A 19,903-nucleotide genomic window follows, 5' to 3' on the forward strand; every position below is an offset into this window, starting at 1 on the left:
GTGTGAATGGGGATACTGCAACCCTTGGCTGAGCGGGTTAAGGAACTTGGGCACTTGTGCCATGTTAGGGAGAACAGACACAGCTACCAAAGGGACACTGCTCCTTTTCTCCTCCCAGCAAATCTGCAGCAAAGAAACGTGGATTTGGATGCTGTACTAAATCAGAGCTACAAGACACTTCTGTCCTCACCAAATTGTTAAATTGCTCTCAAGAGATAAATGTTTCTGTTAAGATTTCCACCATTTTGGAGCACAGCCACAAAGTTGTCTCAAATGGCTTCAGTGGTACCTAGCCTAGATGCTGAAAACATGAAAGGTTCCTTTAGGAAGGAATGTGCTTCCCAAGGCCTATGATTAGAATTAGGAGAATAGCTGGGCTCTAGAAAGAACAGATCTCTCAGAGCCGCCCCTCAAATACATCAGGAGATACATGAGGACCCTAAAAGGTCCACAAATCTAGTTGGGACATATGATAGTGTCTCAAAAATACTCAGACATGACCAAAAACAGTGAAAAGACCGAAAACTATTTGGAGATATGAGAACTCAGCAAGGCATGTCTTAACCAGCCCAGCACAGAAACATTTGGTGATGGATGAGCTGGTCAGTGGTGGGAGTTTACCAGTCCTACTTTGGCCATAGGGCAAAGTCCTGAGAATACTCCACATCAGAAACTGGTTTTGTCATATGTCTACTATGGACATGTTGGTGCCAGAAATGAGCGTACCTAATGAGCCTCCCTGGCCTTGTGCCCTCAGCCCTTTGGGAGAGGAGAAGTTAAGAGAGAGTTAAGACATTTTGACTTGGTCTGAGCAGACACAGCAAGAGCATGAGAAGAACCAAATGGTCTCATGAGAACTCTGCTGCTGTTCCTACACAAGTCCCCACCACCCACCATCCAGAAGAGAAAGCTCCTGAAGTTTTTTGGCTGTTGAAGCACATGAAGGTTTAAATGAGGACATGCACTCCACCAGATAATTTCCTAACTAGGACTTGGGCACTAATGCTAGACAGGGTGCTGCATTAAAGACTAAAATGCCCAGAGGCTTCACATGCATGACTCTCACCCCATAAGAGGCCCAAGGACAGAATGCAACATGGAATTGTGTCTGAGTAAAACTCATTGTTTTCAGTAGGCTTTAAGAATCAGTAGAGATTATTTGCTGTTCCCATACCAATCCAGATTTATTTTGGATCAGCAGCGACTTCAACATGATTAGTACACAGCAAAAAACACAGAGCCACAGTGTCATGAACCTCTTCCTAGCCAGAATGCCAAATAAAAAAAAACAACCTTTTTTTACCCTTTAAAAACATGAAACAAATTTAATGAAAAATATTCCCTCTCACAGTGATGGATCATGGTATATGTTAGAATTAAGGACCATGAACTTTTAATCTGAGATGGATTTGCTACAACATCCTTAATAATTTGCACACAAACTGTGTTCAAGATTAGGCATGCACTTTTCTGAATACATTTAGAAATTGTCTGATATTTTAAAACCATTCCCTTGCAAGAAGAAAAATTCCTAAAGGTCATCTTACATTTTATGTGATATGTATTAATGCTTCTTATCCTTTCTGATTCTTTAACTGAAAGGTCTCAAATCAACCTTGAAAAGGCAAAACACAACCAAATGCAGAATCATGTGTGTGTGTGTGCTGGAAAAGATGTTAAAATTTACATGATAACCAAATCAAATTACAGTGACAATTCTTCCTAACAGATATCTGGCTCTAACAAAGCCTTTTTTTTCCCCTTTTAAATAAAATAATTCCCAAAGTTGATTTTATGAATGAGTTCTTCTGCAAAGGAAGAGAACAGCATGTGGTAAGGCTGGACAACGGCGCTTTAAAGGCAAAGCCTGCCACCAATATGTTACAGAAGATCTGTAAGCTCAGAAGTGAAATAGGTAAGAAAACAGTTATTCAGCAGGTTGGAAGAGAAAGAAAGTTTCTGCAGGGGTTTATCATCGGACGATAGTCTGTTCTGCGGAAGAATTGAAATTATTTTTATAGAGATACTTATGAAGTATTTCTGCCTATGTAGTAGCAAATGCCACGTGCACACACACCAACATGTATATACAAATATAAATAGGCATACATGAAACCCCCAACTTGAGCTAAATTAAATTGTCCCTCCAGCTTTGTAATGCAAATGAGACTAACAGGCTTGTGCTGTTTGTGGTTTGAGATGATTTGCGTTTCCATAGAGATGCTGACTGAACTACAGTTTTTAAATTTTTTATATATATAAGCCTACTTGTATCTATAAAAGTCTAAATATTGATCTGCTATACCTCAGCGTTTCCTCAGTGACTCCACTGGAACCACAACCATTTACACCAGTTACAGCTATGTGCAAATTTTGTGTCTTTCACTACTTTTCAATCTAAGCTCTATACCAAGTACCTGCAGAGTTGAGAGTTTATTGCTTCTCTCCCTGCTTCAAAGGTTCTTGACAAGGAAGGGGAAGAAAAGAGAAAAAGCAGTTTCTTAGCTGCATATAGATAATATTTCAAGGAGTCCTTAATTTCTTGCCCTCTCTAAACTGCCTTGAGAAACATGTTTGCCTTTTAAAGTTCCCACTGTCAGGAAACCTGGAATTCAGGGAAGACCACCTGTGTGCTGTTAGAGAAGGAAATGACAAAGGGACAGGCTTTCTGTTATGTATCAGAAGCTTTTTCCCCTTTCCCTGTGAGCACCCACAAACTCAAGGGCACGGATGTGCTCAGATGTGCCAAGGTGGGCACAACAGCTGGGCATCAACAGCATCATTGCTTCCCCACCTCACCATTTGTGGAACCTCAGCTCGTCATAAACAATGAGGGCCCCACAAAGCTAAAACACCCCCCAGAGCCACATTAGAGATGGCCACCAGCAGAAGTGACAAAAGCGAGGCAGGATCAGCTTGGGCAGAGAATCCAGGCAGACCCACTTTAACATTCTATTTCAAACTGACTTCACTTTATGAGGTCCAGGCACTTGTTGAAGTGGATGGGGGACACCCAGTGTACCAACATCGGAGAGGAAAACCAGAGCCGAGCTCTGTGGGGACTCATTTCCATGTGGTTTCAGTGACAGGTGATCTTTGTACAGAGACACACCAAAAGACAACCTCTGCAATCACTCTGAACCGCAATCAAAATCAGCCTCTCGTGTACCTCCCATCTGCCTGAGGACAGGGAGGATTAATTGTTGAACCAGGGATGTCCAAAAGTACATGAAGCAGCTCATACCCAGCCTCTCACTTCGTCTTGGGAGTGCCCAGAAGAAAAGCTTCCTGTCGAGTGATGCCTTACAGAGGCATGGCCAGGGAGCTCCTTGGGCAACAGCATGTCACAGGGACAAAGCCTCCCTCCCTCCCGTGGGCTGACACCATGCTTTCACATGTGACACCATCTCAGTACTTGAGGCTGACAGTTTTTCTAAGCCCCTGCAGAGGCTCTTTTCAAAGCAGATGAGACGTCCCTATTTCCAGCTTTAAAGAAGCCATATGTAGGGAGATCAGCCCCACACCTCTGACACCACCTTAACCCCCACCACCTTTCAGGGAGCGTCCCAGGCCACGTTCAGCCATGCGGCTCTCCCAGGAATGTCAGCGACCACTGGCATCTCTTACCTTCTGCTGCAGGGCGGGCGGCTGCGGGGCCAGCACTGGGTCAGTGATGTAGGTCTTCTTCGTGCCCGGTGGCTGGTAGAGCCCAGGGGGAGCCTGGCCCATGGCATTACTCGCAGGATACGCCGGCTCGGCCTTCCAGGAGCTCTGCGGCACGTAGGGCGCCTCGGAGCCGTTCCTGCCACCGTAGCCCCCGTAGTAGGGCTCCTGGTAGCGGCCCTGCGGGGGCGCGTACCCGTAGGCGGGCTCGGCCGGCCGGCCGGGCGGAGGGCCGTAGCCGTAGCCGGGCCCCTGGGGCTGCGGCGCTCCGTACTGAGGGGCAGCAGGCTGGCGGGACGGCGCGGCGGCGTAGGCCTGGCCGGGCCCCAGGCTGCCGTAGTGCCCGGGCTGCGGGCTGGGAGGCTGGTAGTGCGGGCTGGGCTGCGCCGTCCTCACCTGCACGTTGAAGGCCGGGCGGCTCGGCGTGGAGGCCGTGGTGTAGGAGGCCGGCACCGGCTGCGGCTTCAGGGTGCCGACGGGAGTGACCGGGATGGGCGCTGGCTGCCCCGGGCCCTTGGCAGTGGACTTCTTGGTGGCGGTGAGAGGAGGCTGGTTGGGGATGATCATCCGCTTGTGGCCAGTGACAGGAGTGGACACGGATGGGGTGGTGGCGGCGGAGCTGCTTGAGGTCCCAGAGCCCTGAAGAGCAAAGAGAGACACACAGGGTCAGCACGAGGGGGCACCGGGTTGAGCAATGAGGGTGGAAATGGGGGTTTACAGAAACATCTGTGCAGCAATTCAAACTGCTTAGGAAAGCAAGAATAACCTAGGGCCACACATTATACAATGGTTATAGCAACCTTCCCCTGCTCTGACAGAACAGGGACGGCACCGCAGCAGCAGAGCAGAACTGCCGTGCATGGCATTTCGTCTCTCCTTGGAGGTTTCTCCTCCGCCTCCAAGCAAACAAACAAATTAAAAAATGATACATGCAAAAAAAAGGGAGACTCGCCAGAGGATAATTAGGGAAAACCCCAAGCATTCCTGTGAAAATGAGTCTGTTTTGAAAAAGAGAGAAAATGAGATTATAGTCTCTATGAAGACATGAAATTCTTTGGGTCCCTAGAGCACTTGTAGGGTTCTGCTCCAATACAGGAGCTCCTTTAACTGTGCAGGAGGCAGCAGATGGGGATAGCCTGTAAGCAGGTCGCAGGCTGTAAGAATGAACTCCAATCAAAGCAAGTCACTGAGGTGTCCCTACCTTGGCTGTACTGGTTGAACACCTGCAGTGACCCCAGAAAAGTTAAATGCTACACATGCTTCATTAAAGGGCAGAAAGTGGATCAGGATTTCCAAGAGCTTCAGAAGTCAGCTCCTACCATGGCAGCCATGTAACCCTGCACCAGTGCCCCAGGCACAGCAATGCTGGGGCAGCCAGGGAAGAGGATCACAGCAAATGCTGCCGCTTCCTGCAATTTGGCCACGCAATGAAGCTTTGTTGCAGTGACGCTGTCTAACAGGCATCATACATCCTTCAGTCTAGTGTACTTGTTTGTCTGGCTTACCTCACATTTAAATGTTCAAAAACACCAGCGTGAAAAGACGTCTTTGTTAAAAAGCTAACAATGTGAAAGCTTCTGAGGAACATGACCAACACTCTTTATGTCTTTTCACTATGTCAGAGAAGAGTAAACTTGAATTTCCAGAGTTTAGGATTAGGTAAAATTTCTTGCTTATCTATTTTCCTTTATTCTAAAAGAGTACCTGAATTTTACACCTTCTACGGAGAAATGCATTAAAGTGAAGAAGACATGCAGTTTGAAAGCACTTAACAGCATAGTTATATGAGCTTATATCTCATTCAAACTTCCTGTAGTAGGCTTGATCTCATCCATGATCTGCTTGATAATCTGCAAGTTCACAGCAGCGCAAAGGCAGACCCGCTCAGCCTTTACCAATGCTTATGGTGCACTCTAAGGCATGCGACACCTTTAAATGACCAACCCTGTATTTTCCCCAGGTGTTCCTGTCTATGCAGGCACCCTGACTTCTACTGCTCCACCACCTTCTTGCTGGGGAGGCATGGTGAGGACTCTTTGGGACATGCACAAGCTGCACCGGGGCCAGAGAAATCCTGTGCCTGGTCAGCAGGTGGCGGCAATTAATTGCTGCCAAACCACCCGGGGGGGCTGGGGGAACTTCAGCCACCTTCAGCCTCCAAGGCTTCCAAACTCATCCTCTGAACAGGGTGGGAGAAACTCATTCTCTGTACAGGGTGGCTGCGTCCTCCAACATTTGGTAACCACCTCACACAAAGAAAAAAAAGATAAGTGCAAGCCACTCAGTTTCTAGTGCGCAGCCTAGCACGTCTACCCAAGGGATAAGGAAGCTCCACCACCCAACTGGCAGCTCTTCCCTGGTAATGTGCAAATACTTTTTTTGCTGATGCACTGGTAAAGACTTTACTCCTGCAATCACACCTTCAGGGCAAACCTCCCACAAGGAAACACTATAAATCAGCAAAAAACCCCAGGCAAATAAGAGCATCAGTCTGTTCTGAGGGGTGTGAAAGGTGTGTATTCAGAAGTGGGGAATAATAAGGCAGCAAACTTCTGCTGGAGGAAAAACACCTCAATGTATTCACACCCTGACCTTGCTAACAGATCCATGACAAGGCAGCACATAGGCAGACTGAAGAGATTTTCAAACTGAGAGCAAGGAAGAGCTGAAGCATGTCTCAGTTGAACTGCAAGGGCAGAGACAGGTTAAGGGTCTGTAGCCCTCCATTAATACTGCCTGATTCTTCTCCTTCTGAAACACCTGAAGGGAAGCTGGCACTCTTCCATCCCTGCATGAGAAAACAACTGCACCAGCACTCATTGCTAGCAAGAAAACTTGCTTTCTGTCAGAATTGTTCTCCCATGTCAGATTGGCATTTATGCCTGGGAGTGCCAGAAACTTTCCCATTTCCTCACCTATTTCATTCTTGTAAATTATAGTAGTTTGTCCACTTACTGTAATGGGATGAAAGGTCCACAAAGCAGCACTGTGTAATTACCACCCAAAAGCATTTTTCTTTTCCGTGTGAAGAGGTAGAAGGCAGATAATGTTATAAAGGCAATGGCCTGTCTGGGGGAGGGGAAAAGACCAAAACAATTTAAGCAAACCCTGCTCATCACATTCTGTATGTCTGAATGCAGACTGGAAGCAGGTCATGACAGATGCTACTAAAGCCCTTCTGATCATATCTCAAGAACTGGGGGACTTCAATCTTACATATAAACATCCACACAACACGTATAAACATCCACATAACACTTCACTTCACTGATGCCAGTCTCCTGTCTGGACTGGAATACAGCTTAAGAATGAATGATAAACCCATCTTCCAAAAAACCCCCAAACTCTCACAATTTGTGGACTGGTACTGAGCAGCTCCTGTGTTTGACACTACAAAGAGGATGAGCTGCAAGTATCCCCTCCTGCACCAGAATCCACTGATGGAAGGTGACAATTTGGGGGAAAAGAGCCCAAAGTCTGCTATCAACTCCACAGCAAAGGCCCAAGCTAACAAGTACCGGCTGCATTGTGGCATCAAACCACAGGCTGCCTTGAGGAGGAGGAAGTTTGCATCAGTAGGAGTCCCCAGAGGCACCCTGCGTGACTCATTCTGAATTCCTCTGAGGGCACTGGGCAAGTGTGTGATGAAAGCTGGGGTTTATGGGGGGAGGTGTAAGGCTAGCTGATGTGGTGTAGTAGAGAAATGGGACAGGCTACAGGGAATTTAACACTACTGGAGCACTGATGATTTATGAAGACACAAGTTGGTTGTAGCTCTTGTGCAAGGGCACAGGTGAGGTATCACCATAAATCCTCTGCCCTTTTGCCTGAGAGAGAGAAGGGTGGCCACAGTCCAGCCATGCACTCAGATGTCAGCCCAGGCTTAAACTTTAAGATTACTAATGGATGAAGAAAAACCTTTATAAATGAACAGTAACTAAGGACAAGATTCCTGCTCAGAGGACAGGGATGTGTGGAAGGACGAGAAAAGGGTACTCAGATACCACTAGAAGAAAGATTTCAACAGCTGTCTGGAAGGCACTAGGAGGATAGGAGGGATGGATGAGGCTGTAAAGATGCCAAGTAGATGGAGTAATAAACAGAAGGCTGGAAGGGGCTATCTATATCACTGAGTACAGTCTAACAAAACAGATGACTGTCACAAACGTTTCACCCAAGCAAATCCATGGAACTTCCATCAACATAACCAGGTAGATTCATCCAAAAGCACATCAAAGTGACTGCTCAGAAACATGAAAACAAGTAGAAACAGGAGAAAGAAAAAAGATAAAGACAAAGAGTGAATTCATTGGAGCACAGGCATCCCTTTCTCCAGCAGCTCCTGGACAGCTCATTTCAAAACCATACTGCATTTGCAAGTGATTATCGCAGCCAAACACACTCTCTGACATCCTCTGAGGGCTGTTTTCAGAGGAAGACAGGCTTTCCTCTGCTTGCCATGCCCTGATGAAACTGTCTGACACACTTCGCAAGTGCAAATTAAAACCACGCTACTTACCATCAACCCCTTCTTGCAAATTCATATTTGCAAAGAGAGTAAACTAGAAACCCCAGGTGTTGATAACATAGAGCCGTTGAGAGAAACTAGAGTAGGAAGGAGTTAAATTCAGAACCTCATCTACCACAAGCATTATAATACAAAATCTTTTTTTTTTTTAATGGGAAAGCACAAGAGCCTTGTTTAAACACAGATGGAAGTACCTAAATGTACTGCCTCTTCTACAAATGAATTATCCAGCAGTTCAAGTAAAGGTGAACCAACACTGACAAAATCAAGTAAAAGTCAACCAAATGTGGGAGGAAAAAAACCCCAAAACACTTCTAAAAAAGTTTAGCATGTATAACCATGAGGGGAATCGTTTTGCTTGGCAAATCCTGCCTTGTCTTTTTAAACACAGAGGAGGTTTATAAACGTTTTCAGAAGTTTCTTGCACCAACCATCACAGGGAAAGTCTATGGCAATGTGATAAAGCCACACTGTCCAAGGGATCTGACTGTCAGAGCTGGGTGTCTGGATTCAAAGCTACCCTGGTGGGGAAACCCAAAATCCTGAGTAGCTTTGATTCTTCATCCTGTAGAAATTATTGACATAGATCTTAAATTCAATGTACATCTACGACTAAAAAGTCATTGCATAGGTGCAAGGGATGAAACCTGTTGTTCTATAGAAATTAACCTATAATTCTTTATCATTTGTCAGGGTTAAATCTTAAAAAGAGTACAGAATAATCACAGCCTACAGCACGAGCATGATTCTCTATGATCAGCTGGAATCCATATGAAAAGGACTTCATTCTTTTACTTTGCACATTTGTAGAATTATTTTTATAGAATCCCTTCAGTTACTCAGGTTTCAGAGACTGAATCAAAAATGCCAATACAAAGTTTATCACATTCTATTCAATTCTCCAGACATTTTTTCATAAAGGTACAGTTGAATAGCTTTAGCCCTTTAGCTGTCAAATTATTACATACAAAGATTACTCCAGCTCAGTGATTTTCAACCTTTATGCTCGGCAGCCCCCAAATGTTTTTCAGAAGAGACAAGCTCCTTTGTGGAGAAAGTTAATCTATTGACAATAAACACGGCTTTTTCAGTTACCTTTCATTGAATTCTTCTTAGTTACCTTAGGAGTGATCCATGGACCCCCAGGGTTTGTAGAGCAGAGGTTGAGAACCACAGCTCTAGCTGGGGCTGCCTTTTTTGGGCATTTCAATCGCTAATTACTCCAGGATAGGAATGAAACAACTCTTCTTCCTCGAAAGGCAGAAACCTGGCAACTACCGGTGGGCTGAACCCAAGATGTGGCGTTCTCAGGGGGCTGCCAGTTCAACGGGCCACTGCAGCATCTCTCCTCCTAACTCAGCCCCTCTCCTGCATGGTCTACTGACACAAGCTGGGCTGAAACACAGGGCTAGCTTGGGCCACCTGAAATCCTTTAAGTAGCACTCAAAGGTGGTGGAAGTGGGAGGCCTGGGTGGGAAGGGCAGCAAATGGTAAAAAATCAACTTGGCTTTTCCTATCACCAGTGATGGGCATTCACCTTGGCTAGCTGGAGGTGCTTAAAGCTCTCTCTCTCTGAAATGTACCTCCACAGGGTCATTTATTCCATTCTAATATTGAAGCCTAAAACAGGGGTGATGAATCATCCACTGGGGGAATCTACTTCTCTCCGGTGACTGTATAAGAAGTGTAAAAACAGGCAAGACAAGTCACTGAATATTTAGACAGCACAAGTTAGTGGAGACAAATTCCACAATAAGCAGGTAATTTTGATGTGACTGTAAGAAGCAGAGATCCTTTTTCCCTGCATTAAGTGCCCTGCCACTCAAGCTCAGCTACAGCAGCACACCAGAGGGATTTCTGAGTGGCAGCAGTTCAGACAATCTGCCAGGATCCTGCTGCACCCTGTAGCCAAGGCATGACCAAGAGGTTGTGTTGCAAGTTTATTTCTAGTGTATGAAGGGGGCTGACATGAATGGGACACCCTTCCCCACCTCCTCTTCCACATCTGTGCTGAACAGTGGCTCCTGCTGGAACTGGAGCTGCTGCTTTTCCAGGAGCAGCATCTGGGCTGAGCCTCCCTTCTGCCTGAGGTAGCAAACCTCAGCTCCCCCTCAGTATGGGAAAGATAACCCCAGAGAAAAATTAAATACTCTGCTTTGAAACCTTGGTCTTTAGATACCTGAAAATGTGAACAGGGATTTTAGGGGGTTTCCTGATGTGCAGACACCTCTACCTCCTGCTGACTTCAAATTCTGTATTTGAACAAGCTGCTTGGCCAGTGATAATGTATGGCCAAGTTCCCCTGAACCTGTCTGAACCTTTTTCTGTCTGAAATAACATCTGGGTGAAAATGAGAAATCTGGCCTCCCATTTGAGACTTGCAGATGCCTGGAGTCCTGGTAGAGCTCCAGCTGGGCTGCTTCATGTCCGAGATTCTGAGTGGATGGACTGCTCCCATTTAGCATACCTGATGCATTTTCAATATATAGCATTCCCTGGCCTTCTTTATAAGGTCCAGGCAGTCCAAGCACACTAAGGACACATCTTTACAACTCTGCACTGCTGCTACGCCGTGCACACAGCTCAGTTGCTAACACAGATTTCTTTTAAGTGTCAAAATGTCCTTAGAACCCAGTCCAAAGTTTTGAAGTCTGGTCCAAACCTTAAACCCCTCAGCCAAAACACATTTATAATCAGATGAAGTTTTTCTTTACACTTTCTTCATTCTCTCATTTCTAGTTTACAGCTGACAAGTGAGTGTCACGGATGTATGGACTGTGCGTGGATCAGCAGCTACACTCAGACTTTGCAGATGTGAGATTCAATTTGCTGGCTTAATCACCAGAAGCTCTCAAGGTATTCAAACAGACTGCTCCCAGGCATTACACCAAAAGAAGAAGAGGAGAAATCTAATAAACTGTTCATCTCTGATTCTCAAATGAAGAGAATACCTTGTGAATGCCATAAAGTGTTACAAGAACACAACTGCTGCTGAGCTTTGATCTGTTTTTCAGCTGCTACCACAGGGGAAAAGGAGTCAACATACTTGTAATGTTTCTGTCCATAACCTCTTTTGTACTCCTTGTGATGGCCCAGCCTGAAACCATGGGAGATGGTGTACAGAAGAAAAGGTGCTAAGAGATGACTCCAATATTTTATCATGGAAAACAGTCTTTCACAACTGACACGTGCAGTTACAGACACACACCTTGGTTCAGCTTTCAGTGCGGGTGTAAAGTGTTTTAGGCAATCTGGGTTTCCACTTTGCAACACTCCATTAATTCCAAAGAGTTTGAACACATCTGAAAAATTTGGTCTCCAAAACACAACAGTGTTATGCCAGGGAAGAATTTCCTTCTCAGTTTCATATTTACTTTTTTGTTTACCTAATACTATCGCTACGATGACTACTCTGAGCTTTTTATTTGCTTTTCCTTTTCTGATGACTGATCATCTGGTATTTATGAGAAGGACTCTCTGAGAGACCAGTTTTAAAAGATGCGCAAACAATTGACCTAAATACTTTTAATGCTGGTGGACAGTCAAGGTCCATAATTCTAGCTTAATTCATTTAAAGGGTTAGTTATTATTTAAACTCTTCTACTTAAGCAATTCAACTTGACCACTTCAAATGCAGTAGTAACTTTATCTACAAGAATATCAGATATCAGCATGAGACATAACTGTCAAAAAGTTACAGAAGATTCCAGTCAAGAGAAGTTAAACATTTTCTGAATTCATCTTGGGATATTTCTGTAATTTCCCACTTTTATCACTAAAATGACATTATTTGCACCCATCTGGACCTGAGCACCATGCAATGGCAGCCCCTTGCATAGATTTAATCAGTGGCACATGGACTGAACAGTAAATTACATAAAGAGCCGTAAAAAGGCACTACATCTCTTTGGCCACACCAAAAGGTAGAACTACTGAAGACAATCCCAGAAGGAGAGACCACAAAAATCCAGCACTGCACCATGTGAAGACAAGTCACCACATGTGTTGAGCATTGAAACAGCTCCTTGAGGAACACCTCCTCTAAGTCTTAGCAATGCAGGAATGTCCAAAACATTTCCATTCACCAAACTGGGCCCTTCTAATGGGCTGAACAAATTCCCTTGCTTAATTTAGGCAAAAATTGCTAAGCCTGACAATGGGGAAGCCCCCACCCCCCTATAAATAAGAACTTTGGGTAAGCAGAGTATTTTTATGACTTCTGCTATTACTAAGCTAGTAAAACTTAAAGTATCATAATTACAGCACCCATAGACTTTTTTTCCTTCCTTTTATAACTTGCTATTTGTAATGGAAAAGAAGTTCCTGTGCATGACAAATATGGGCAGGTTTGAGGGTTATACCACTATCCATGGATGTGCATCATGATTACAAAAAGTGGATTAAGAAGGTATAATGGAAGATGCATGAGTGAGGGAAGAGGTCTGCACCTGCGAGTGACAGGATGAAATTCCACATACATGTAGCCTTCTGGCAAAGTATTCTACAATTTATATGGAAAAGTTACCAATTTTTATTGCATGTTGAATAACAGACACAAAGAAGAGTGCAAAACCGCTATAAAAACTTCTCATTTCCTACTAAATTGCAAAGGAGTTTTAGAGTGTTTATAGAGCGTACAAGCCTTCTTCCTTTATTAATTCTAGAGAACACTAAAAAAGTGTGCATATGCACACATAAAATAATAGGAAATACATATGCAACCAGACACTACTTGGTTTACTTTATGTTACTTATTTGTTTACGATTCCATTTATTTGCTGCATTGCATTTATAACGTATTTATCTTTTTGAATTCCAAAACTCTATTAAACCAGATTTAAAACATTTTCCTACCAGAGGGCATAAACATTTTTGAATGTTAGTATTGTCTCTATTTCCTGTGAAAACCATGTGTTTTCATTCTTCTTTCCCCCACATTTTAAAGCCTGTGCAAATAGCAGTGCAGAAGAGCAGAAGCATCAGTGAACAATTCTGTGTTCATACAACATCTGCTTTCTTATGGTTCACTTGAGATCCAGAACCCACTGTCATCTGCCAGTATTTTTAGTGCGCTACAAAATGGTTCAAGCTAATATGTTGAGAGGTTAGCATGAGGGAAAAAAAACTGTATAGCCACACCAAAAAAATAAGAGTCTAACAAAAAAAAAAAAAAAAAAAAAAAACCCACCAAATAAATAAAACAAAAAAAAACCCCATAAAAGACAGTCGTATGTGACAGAGAGGTTATTTTCCTATTAGATTCAGTGTAGACCTTCCCAAAAGGCTGATGAGCTCCAGCAACAGGTCAAATTTAACAGTTTTCCCAGATGGCTCCTTCTGGGAAGTGGAGTGGAACATTCCCTCATTTATCCGTCTGCCTGGGTTATCACCACTGCCCGAAATACCTTAATCTTTCCACAGTATCACAGACTCCAAGCACGATGTTGAGAAATCTGATTGGAAAGGTTTTCTTCCACCTGCTGTAGCTTTTAAAATTAGTCTCCAGGTATATAAATACATACACCAAGACACACAGAAACCCCCTGCAGCAATTCTAGTCAAAACACCAGGGCAGTACTATAACCAGTCAGCAAGAGTGAAAGAGAGAGCATTAATTTATAGCACAAGCAAAAAAGCCATCTGTACCACAGAAATACTTGGGTATGAAACAATACAGAAAGTTAAGATTATTTTTAAATTCAAGTGTTAACTCAGAGTAATCATTGTTCTGCACTATTTTCCTCTTCTCATAGAACATATAATTACATTAAATGTATGGTAAATAAAATGTTTACTCAAATAACACACTGATAAAAATTTAGAATCACAACAGTATCACTGTAAAAAGCCTGTGTAAAGGAATGTCAAATCCATTGCCTCACCAGGCTTCGTTCTGTTGCAAATGGCATTATAAATTAATCCAGTTTTCCTAAATATGCCTTGAGGAAACAAGACCACAAATAGCCATTGTAAGCTTTAATATAAAAAACCCACAAAAAAATATGAAAGAACAAACAAAACCCTTCTCTTCATTCTTAACCAGAATGCAAGAGCTGTGTTCTCAATGACTGATACTGCTGACTAGGTTATATAGTTTGCAAAAAAAAAGTCAACCTTTTTTGATACAGCTAAGTACTATATTCTAGTTTACTACTAGGCTTTCTCCTTTGCCATGCTCCATTCTGCTCAGTGAGTTTTAGGAAGGAAAAAAAAAGTTCCTAAACTCATTAATGACCTAATGAGCCCAATTAAGTTATGATTTGTAATTTCTCCCACTTACACTGCTCTTGGACCAAAATAACAACCCAAAACATTTGCTCCATGGCTTGCTGACTGGGTTATCCCAGTCACAGCTTACAGCTAAAATACTCTTCCATACCCTCTCAGTGCCTGAATTACATTTTTTAAAAGTGCTTTATATCAAGCCAGATTCTGATCTTGGGAACAGTGGTGTCAGCTCAAGTGTGTCTATTGACTCCAGCAGATTTACTCCAAACATGCTGGCTGCTGCAGATCTGGATTTGGCCTTCTACTGCCTCTGCATTCTCCGTGTTTGTCTCCCCATAGGGAACACAGTGGAGGTTTCTATGCAAACAGTAATGAATCCTACCAATCTGACCTTCTGCAGGCACTAATCGTCCAGCTTTGCCAAAACTCATCACGCTGGAGATCTTGGCAATTCATCCTGCTGCAGCCTGAATGAAAGCAAATGAAACTTCTAACTGAGATTACATACAGCCTGCACTGGATTAAACCTCAGCACCTCCAAGGACTCAGCTCAGCAGCACTGTCCCAGCAGCAGCACTTCCAGCTGTGCACCCTAACCTGTGCACCCAGCCACGAACCCCTCTGCATGAGGAATTGAACCCAAGCATGCTAATTCCACACAAACAGACACATCCTCCCTCTCTCCTCACTTCTTTCCTTGTGGTGGATGTATAAATGCATAGTGATGGCTACTGCAACTTGCAGTCTAACGGATTTTGACATTTTTAACTCCAGAATTTGAAACAGTGACTTCCTAGCTCTGGGGCAGGAGTACTAAATGCTAAAAACCTTTGGGACTGGGAAATATTAATTTTAAATCTGAGATCTTGGCTTCAACAATGTTTCTAACGAGGGCTCAAAGCTCTCCAAAAGTCAGCCGTGGATGTCCAAAAACTGCAACACATTTTGGATCCAAAATGGAGTTTTGTGGCTTTAATTCTCTTTTGTCACAGGTCAAATTAGGCTCCAGACTTGAACTTGAGGGGAGTGAGGGATTAAATCGTATTTAATTTCTAGTTTGTAATGTAACCCATTTCTCTTTTTTCTCTCTTCTGCGGTTTATGATGCATTTGTATTTTACCAAAAAAATTATGCACAGAAAAACATCCTGGCATCACAAGTCATCAATAAATCTTTTTTCCATAACAACCCACAAAAATTCACTGCAGGACCCAATTGTTGAAACACAAAGCAATGACATTCTATAAGCTTTCAGAAGTATCATTCTAACCCTTGTGGACTCGATGAATTCTCTAAATGAGTCACTGGCCTCTCAATGGAATTGTCAAAACTTAGGTTAAGCCAGGTTAATTCCCTTCCCCCTTTAATTTAGAAGTCCAGCTGCAGCGCGTGGCTTTCCAGTGAAAAGGTCTAAATGCAGAACCCATTCACCCTGAACAGGAAATCTCACAGGGCCCAAAGCTAATTTTTTTCCTAAAAGCTAGAGATAAGCCACACTTACGGGAAAAAATGTAATTTCTGATGCCTCATGGGCCATGTGATGTAAAAATCAATATTCCTCTTACATGGCACAAATAATTTTCTGCTGAAGGTTAAAGGATCATGGTTGAAGCTACTATGGTTGGGGAGGGAAAAAGGGCAGCTGTGAGGAATGGGGGATGAGGAGAGCAGAGACTTTAACTGGAGCAGGGATAAGGGAGATGCTGAGAACACTTCTAACCAAGGCAAGTGAGCAGATGTGGCATTGACCATAAGGTCATAGAAGTGTTTGGGTTGAACAGGACCTGAGCATCCATCCAGTTCCAAACCCCTGCCATGGGCAGGGTACCTTCCACTACACCAGGTTGCTCAAACCCCATTCAGCCTGGGCTGGTACACTTCAGAGATGAGGCAGCCCCACCTTCTCTAGGCAACCTGTGCCAGTGCCTCACCACACTCGGGGAAGAGTTTCTTCCTAATATTTCATCTAAACCTGCTCTCTTTTGGTTTAAAGCCCTTCCCCCTTGTCCTGTCCCTACGTGCCCCTGCCAAAAGTCCATTTGGGGTTGGGCTGAGGGTTTCAGCTAGGTGGGACAAGGAGGGACATCCTCCTGCCCCACAGGCTGTCCTCTGGCATGATGATGAGCGCTGCTCTCTCTGCCCAAGGCTACCTGTGACAGCTCCAGCTTCCAGCACAGCATCCTGCGTTACTGCCTTGCTTCCACCAGTGTCAGCTCCTCTGGAACCCACAAAAAAGAGATTTTGCTGGGCATATCACACTCTTCATAATGGCATAAACTACGCTGAAAGCAGAGCAAGTTTTTATACTCCCACCCCTACTGTGCCAGAAGATCACTTGAAAACATCACTGCCTACTTTGTTAGGGACAAAAACACACAACTTCCAGGCTAAAATAGTTCATGTCCAGTTTGTCCTCAAGGATGGGTACAACAAACCAGAATCACAGCTACTCATGACACTGATGCTGATGGCCTACACAAATTTGGTTGCAAGTGGTGAACTCTCTTTAGCCTTCCAACAGCACTTCAGTTCTCACCACTGAGAATATGTCCTAAGGAGGAGAGGATTTGTCTCAGCTGCAATTAATTCCTTTTTTCCATAATAACAGAAAAACCTAATAGCAATTAGGATAAAAATTATGGCAAAAGAAAAACTAAAAAAAAAAGGATAGAGGAAAAGAAAATAAATAGTTTATCCTACTACTACTACTACTACTACTGCAGAGAAATATTTAACTGAGGGCTCTGGACTTCATTTCAAAAAAATGCAGTTTTCAAGAGTGCAGAAAAAGCTTAAAACATAAAAACTAAAGAGACTGATGAGAAACTAAAAAGAAATTGAAATAAGTTTTCTTTAAAGAGAAAATAAAAATTATTTTAGACTGATCCTATGATATTTTTAACAGCTGGAATTGATAATACTGAATTTGGCCATAATTCTACTATATTTAGCTTTGTATCAAAGTCCACATGACTTTTCCATGAGACAGAAGAATAGATATATAGGCTGATAGACAGATGGATAGATACATAAAAAGAAAAGGGAAAAATATAATTAGGAAAGGGAACATTTTCTTGTCTGTTCTTTCAGCATTTTTTTTTAAATTTCAATTTCTACCTTATTATTTCCTATAAGTAGAAACAGATTTTTCTCTCTTTCAAAAAATTCTTAAACAGAAAACCTCCTTTGACAGCTTCAACAGCAGATTAATCACTTTTGTAACCCACAAAAAAAAATTTTTCTGGAAAGCATAACTGTCTGTAAATGTAAATGACAGTATTACTCTCTCTTATGCTAAGACGCCTACACATTCTCTCACTTCCATGACTCAGCACCAGATAAAAGCTTGTAAGATAATAAGCAGCAAACCTTCTTTTGGAAGAATAAAATTAGTTTAAAAAAACACAATTCTTGCTACCCCCCTTAAAAAATAAATCCTTATGGTGTTAAAGCAAATTCTGCTAACATATTCCTCTCCCCAGTAAGATACAAATATCCCAAGGACTTCAGAAACTAGAGGGACAAGCAACATCAAAATCCAAAGACATGCAAACATGAGAGGCTTTTTCTCCAAATGAGCAAGAATGGGTTTGTTTCAACAAACAGGAATTTTATTACTGTTCATCTCCTGCTTTGCTCTAATTTGGTAGACAAATGAGTTGAAATTTTGCTCACCTATAATGAAAATTTCCAGGCACTCTTAAGGCAATGCACTCATGCCAAAAATCACAGAAACCTGTGGGGAAGGGAGGGGAATTTCAGTGGGACTTCCCCTCCTGCCCTGTGGTCCTTGTCTGACTAGAGCTTGTTAGAGCCCAAGTAACTTCTTCTTCAGCCAACCAAATCAGGGGCAGACTCTTCAGGCCAAAATATTCTTATTTTGGATAAATCTTTGGGAAAAGAAAAAGCTGAAAAAGGGGGGCTCAGACCTCTAGAGCTAGGCTCTTGTGATGTCCCTGAAATGAAAGGGAATGGTTTTGATGCTAAAATATTGCCAGTCAGGTTGTGAATGCTCATGGAGCACAGACAGCCCTCTCCTCTCCATGAGCTCTTGTCAGCTCCAGCACACAGGTTAATTAACCAAAGGGTGGCAATCAAAAGAGGGCTGATTATTTACTTATTGAGCAGAGATGCTGATGGATGACTTCCCAAGCCTCAGTACAGTCTGGAGTTCCTCTTGCTGAGTGCTGGTCATTTCCTCTGAGAGCTCCCACCACCATGGGCACCCACCAGTGCTGGGGGGGATGCCCATGAATTTGTACCCCTTGGAGCAGCTCATTCTACCAGGAGTGGAGGTTATCCAGGAGATAAATCAGGAAAATGCTGTCCATGCCTGTAACTTCTGGAGGAAGCAGAGTCCAGCTCAGGAGTACCCACAGCCCCTCCTGAATGTGCTGCTGCTGCTGACTTTCACATTTTTTACACTGAAAATGGTAAATTAATGGAATTAACCACAGAAGTTTGAGTTTAAAGGGAAGCCCCAGGGTAAGGGAAGCCCCAGACCCAGGCCATGGGTGCAGGACTTCTTGACAGCAGGATGCTTTGAACTGAGCCAGAGGTAGAATCAAACTCTTCAAAATACCTTCATGAATAGAGTGCACCTGTTCTGGCAGGAGACTGAGGAGCAGAGCCGAGCTCTCAGTGTGGTGCTGGCAGAGCACACGTGTCCCACACAGTCCAAGGAATGAGCGGGAGCATCCCCAGCTCAGCTGCTCCCTATCACTGCACAGGGAGCATGGAGCAAATGCAGCAGCGTCGGGATGCTCCAGCTCAGCTGGCTGCCAGGGGTTGAAGCACTGCCACTGACAAATTCAGTGCCCCTCATCTTTGTAGAGCTTCAGATTCTGGGCAGGGTCCTTCAAGCACCAAATACTTCTCAAAGAGAGCAACCACAGCTGGGAAAGGCATGGCAGAGGACTCCCATGTACCCAGTGTTACCAAGGAAAAGCCCTGTGAGCACCAGGTAAGAATTTGCAGGCCCAAAAAGTATTGGCATATTCACATTTGTGTCTCAAAACCATGCTCATTATTTCACAAATAACAGATTTCCATGTCCAAATCCAACTGAAAGCAGGTGTAGTCCAGTGGTTTCTGTGCAACCACATCTGCTCATACTCCAGGGCAAACGCCAAACTATTTACTGCTGCTTAAAATTTATTGCATTTTTAGTCCTCCATCCCAAAACTGCTTTTGTTCAAAAAATTCCTTTTAAATCCTTATATGCCAACTGGATAAATCAAATCTGACAATTAAAATGGCAAATTGTTCAGAACCTCAGAGCTTCCACCTGAGGACCTCCAAGTACTTTCAGAATTTAAACAGTCTTAATCACTCCCATGCTTCTTGCAGAAAAGAAAAAAAGAAAAAGCATCCTTTTAAATTCTCTTTTTACAGATGAAAAACTGAAATCCTGGGAGCCCCAAACCGCCTGCTAGGAAGCTGCTTGCCCAAAGACTCCTTATCCAGTAAATCAGAGGCAAGGCT

At 43.5% G+C, this 19,903-nt stretch overlaps 1 protein-coding gene across 1 annotated transcript in view; it reads right to left on the reverse strand.

Annotated features, from left to right (window-relative positions):
- LPP (LIM domain containing preferred translocation partner in lipoma) overlaps positions 1-19,903 on the reverse strand; it is a 255,865-nt gene that overhangs the window by 110,623 nt on the left and 125,339 nt on the right. The window contains exon 6 of the mRNA XM_084212312.1: positions 3,628-4,302. Within this exon, the coding sequence (XP_084068438.1) occupies positions 3,628-4,302 (675 nt within the window). The remainder of the gene's footprint in view (positions 1-3,627; positions 4,303-19,903) is intronic.

The sequence above is a fragment of the Fringilla coelebs genome (assembly GCF_963513975.1).
Source record: "Fringilla coelebs genome assembly, chromosome: 10".
NCBI lineage: Eukaryota > Metazoa > Chordata > Aves > Passeriformes > Fringillidae > Fringilla > Fringilla coelebs.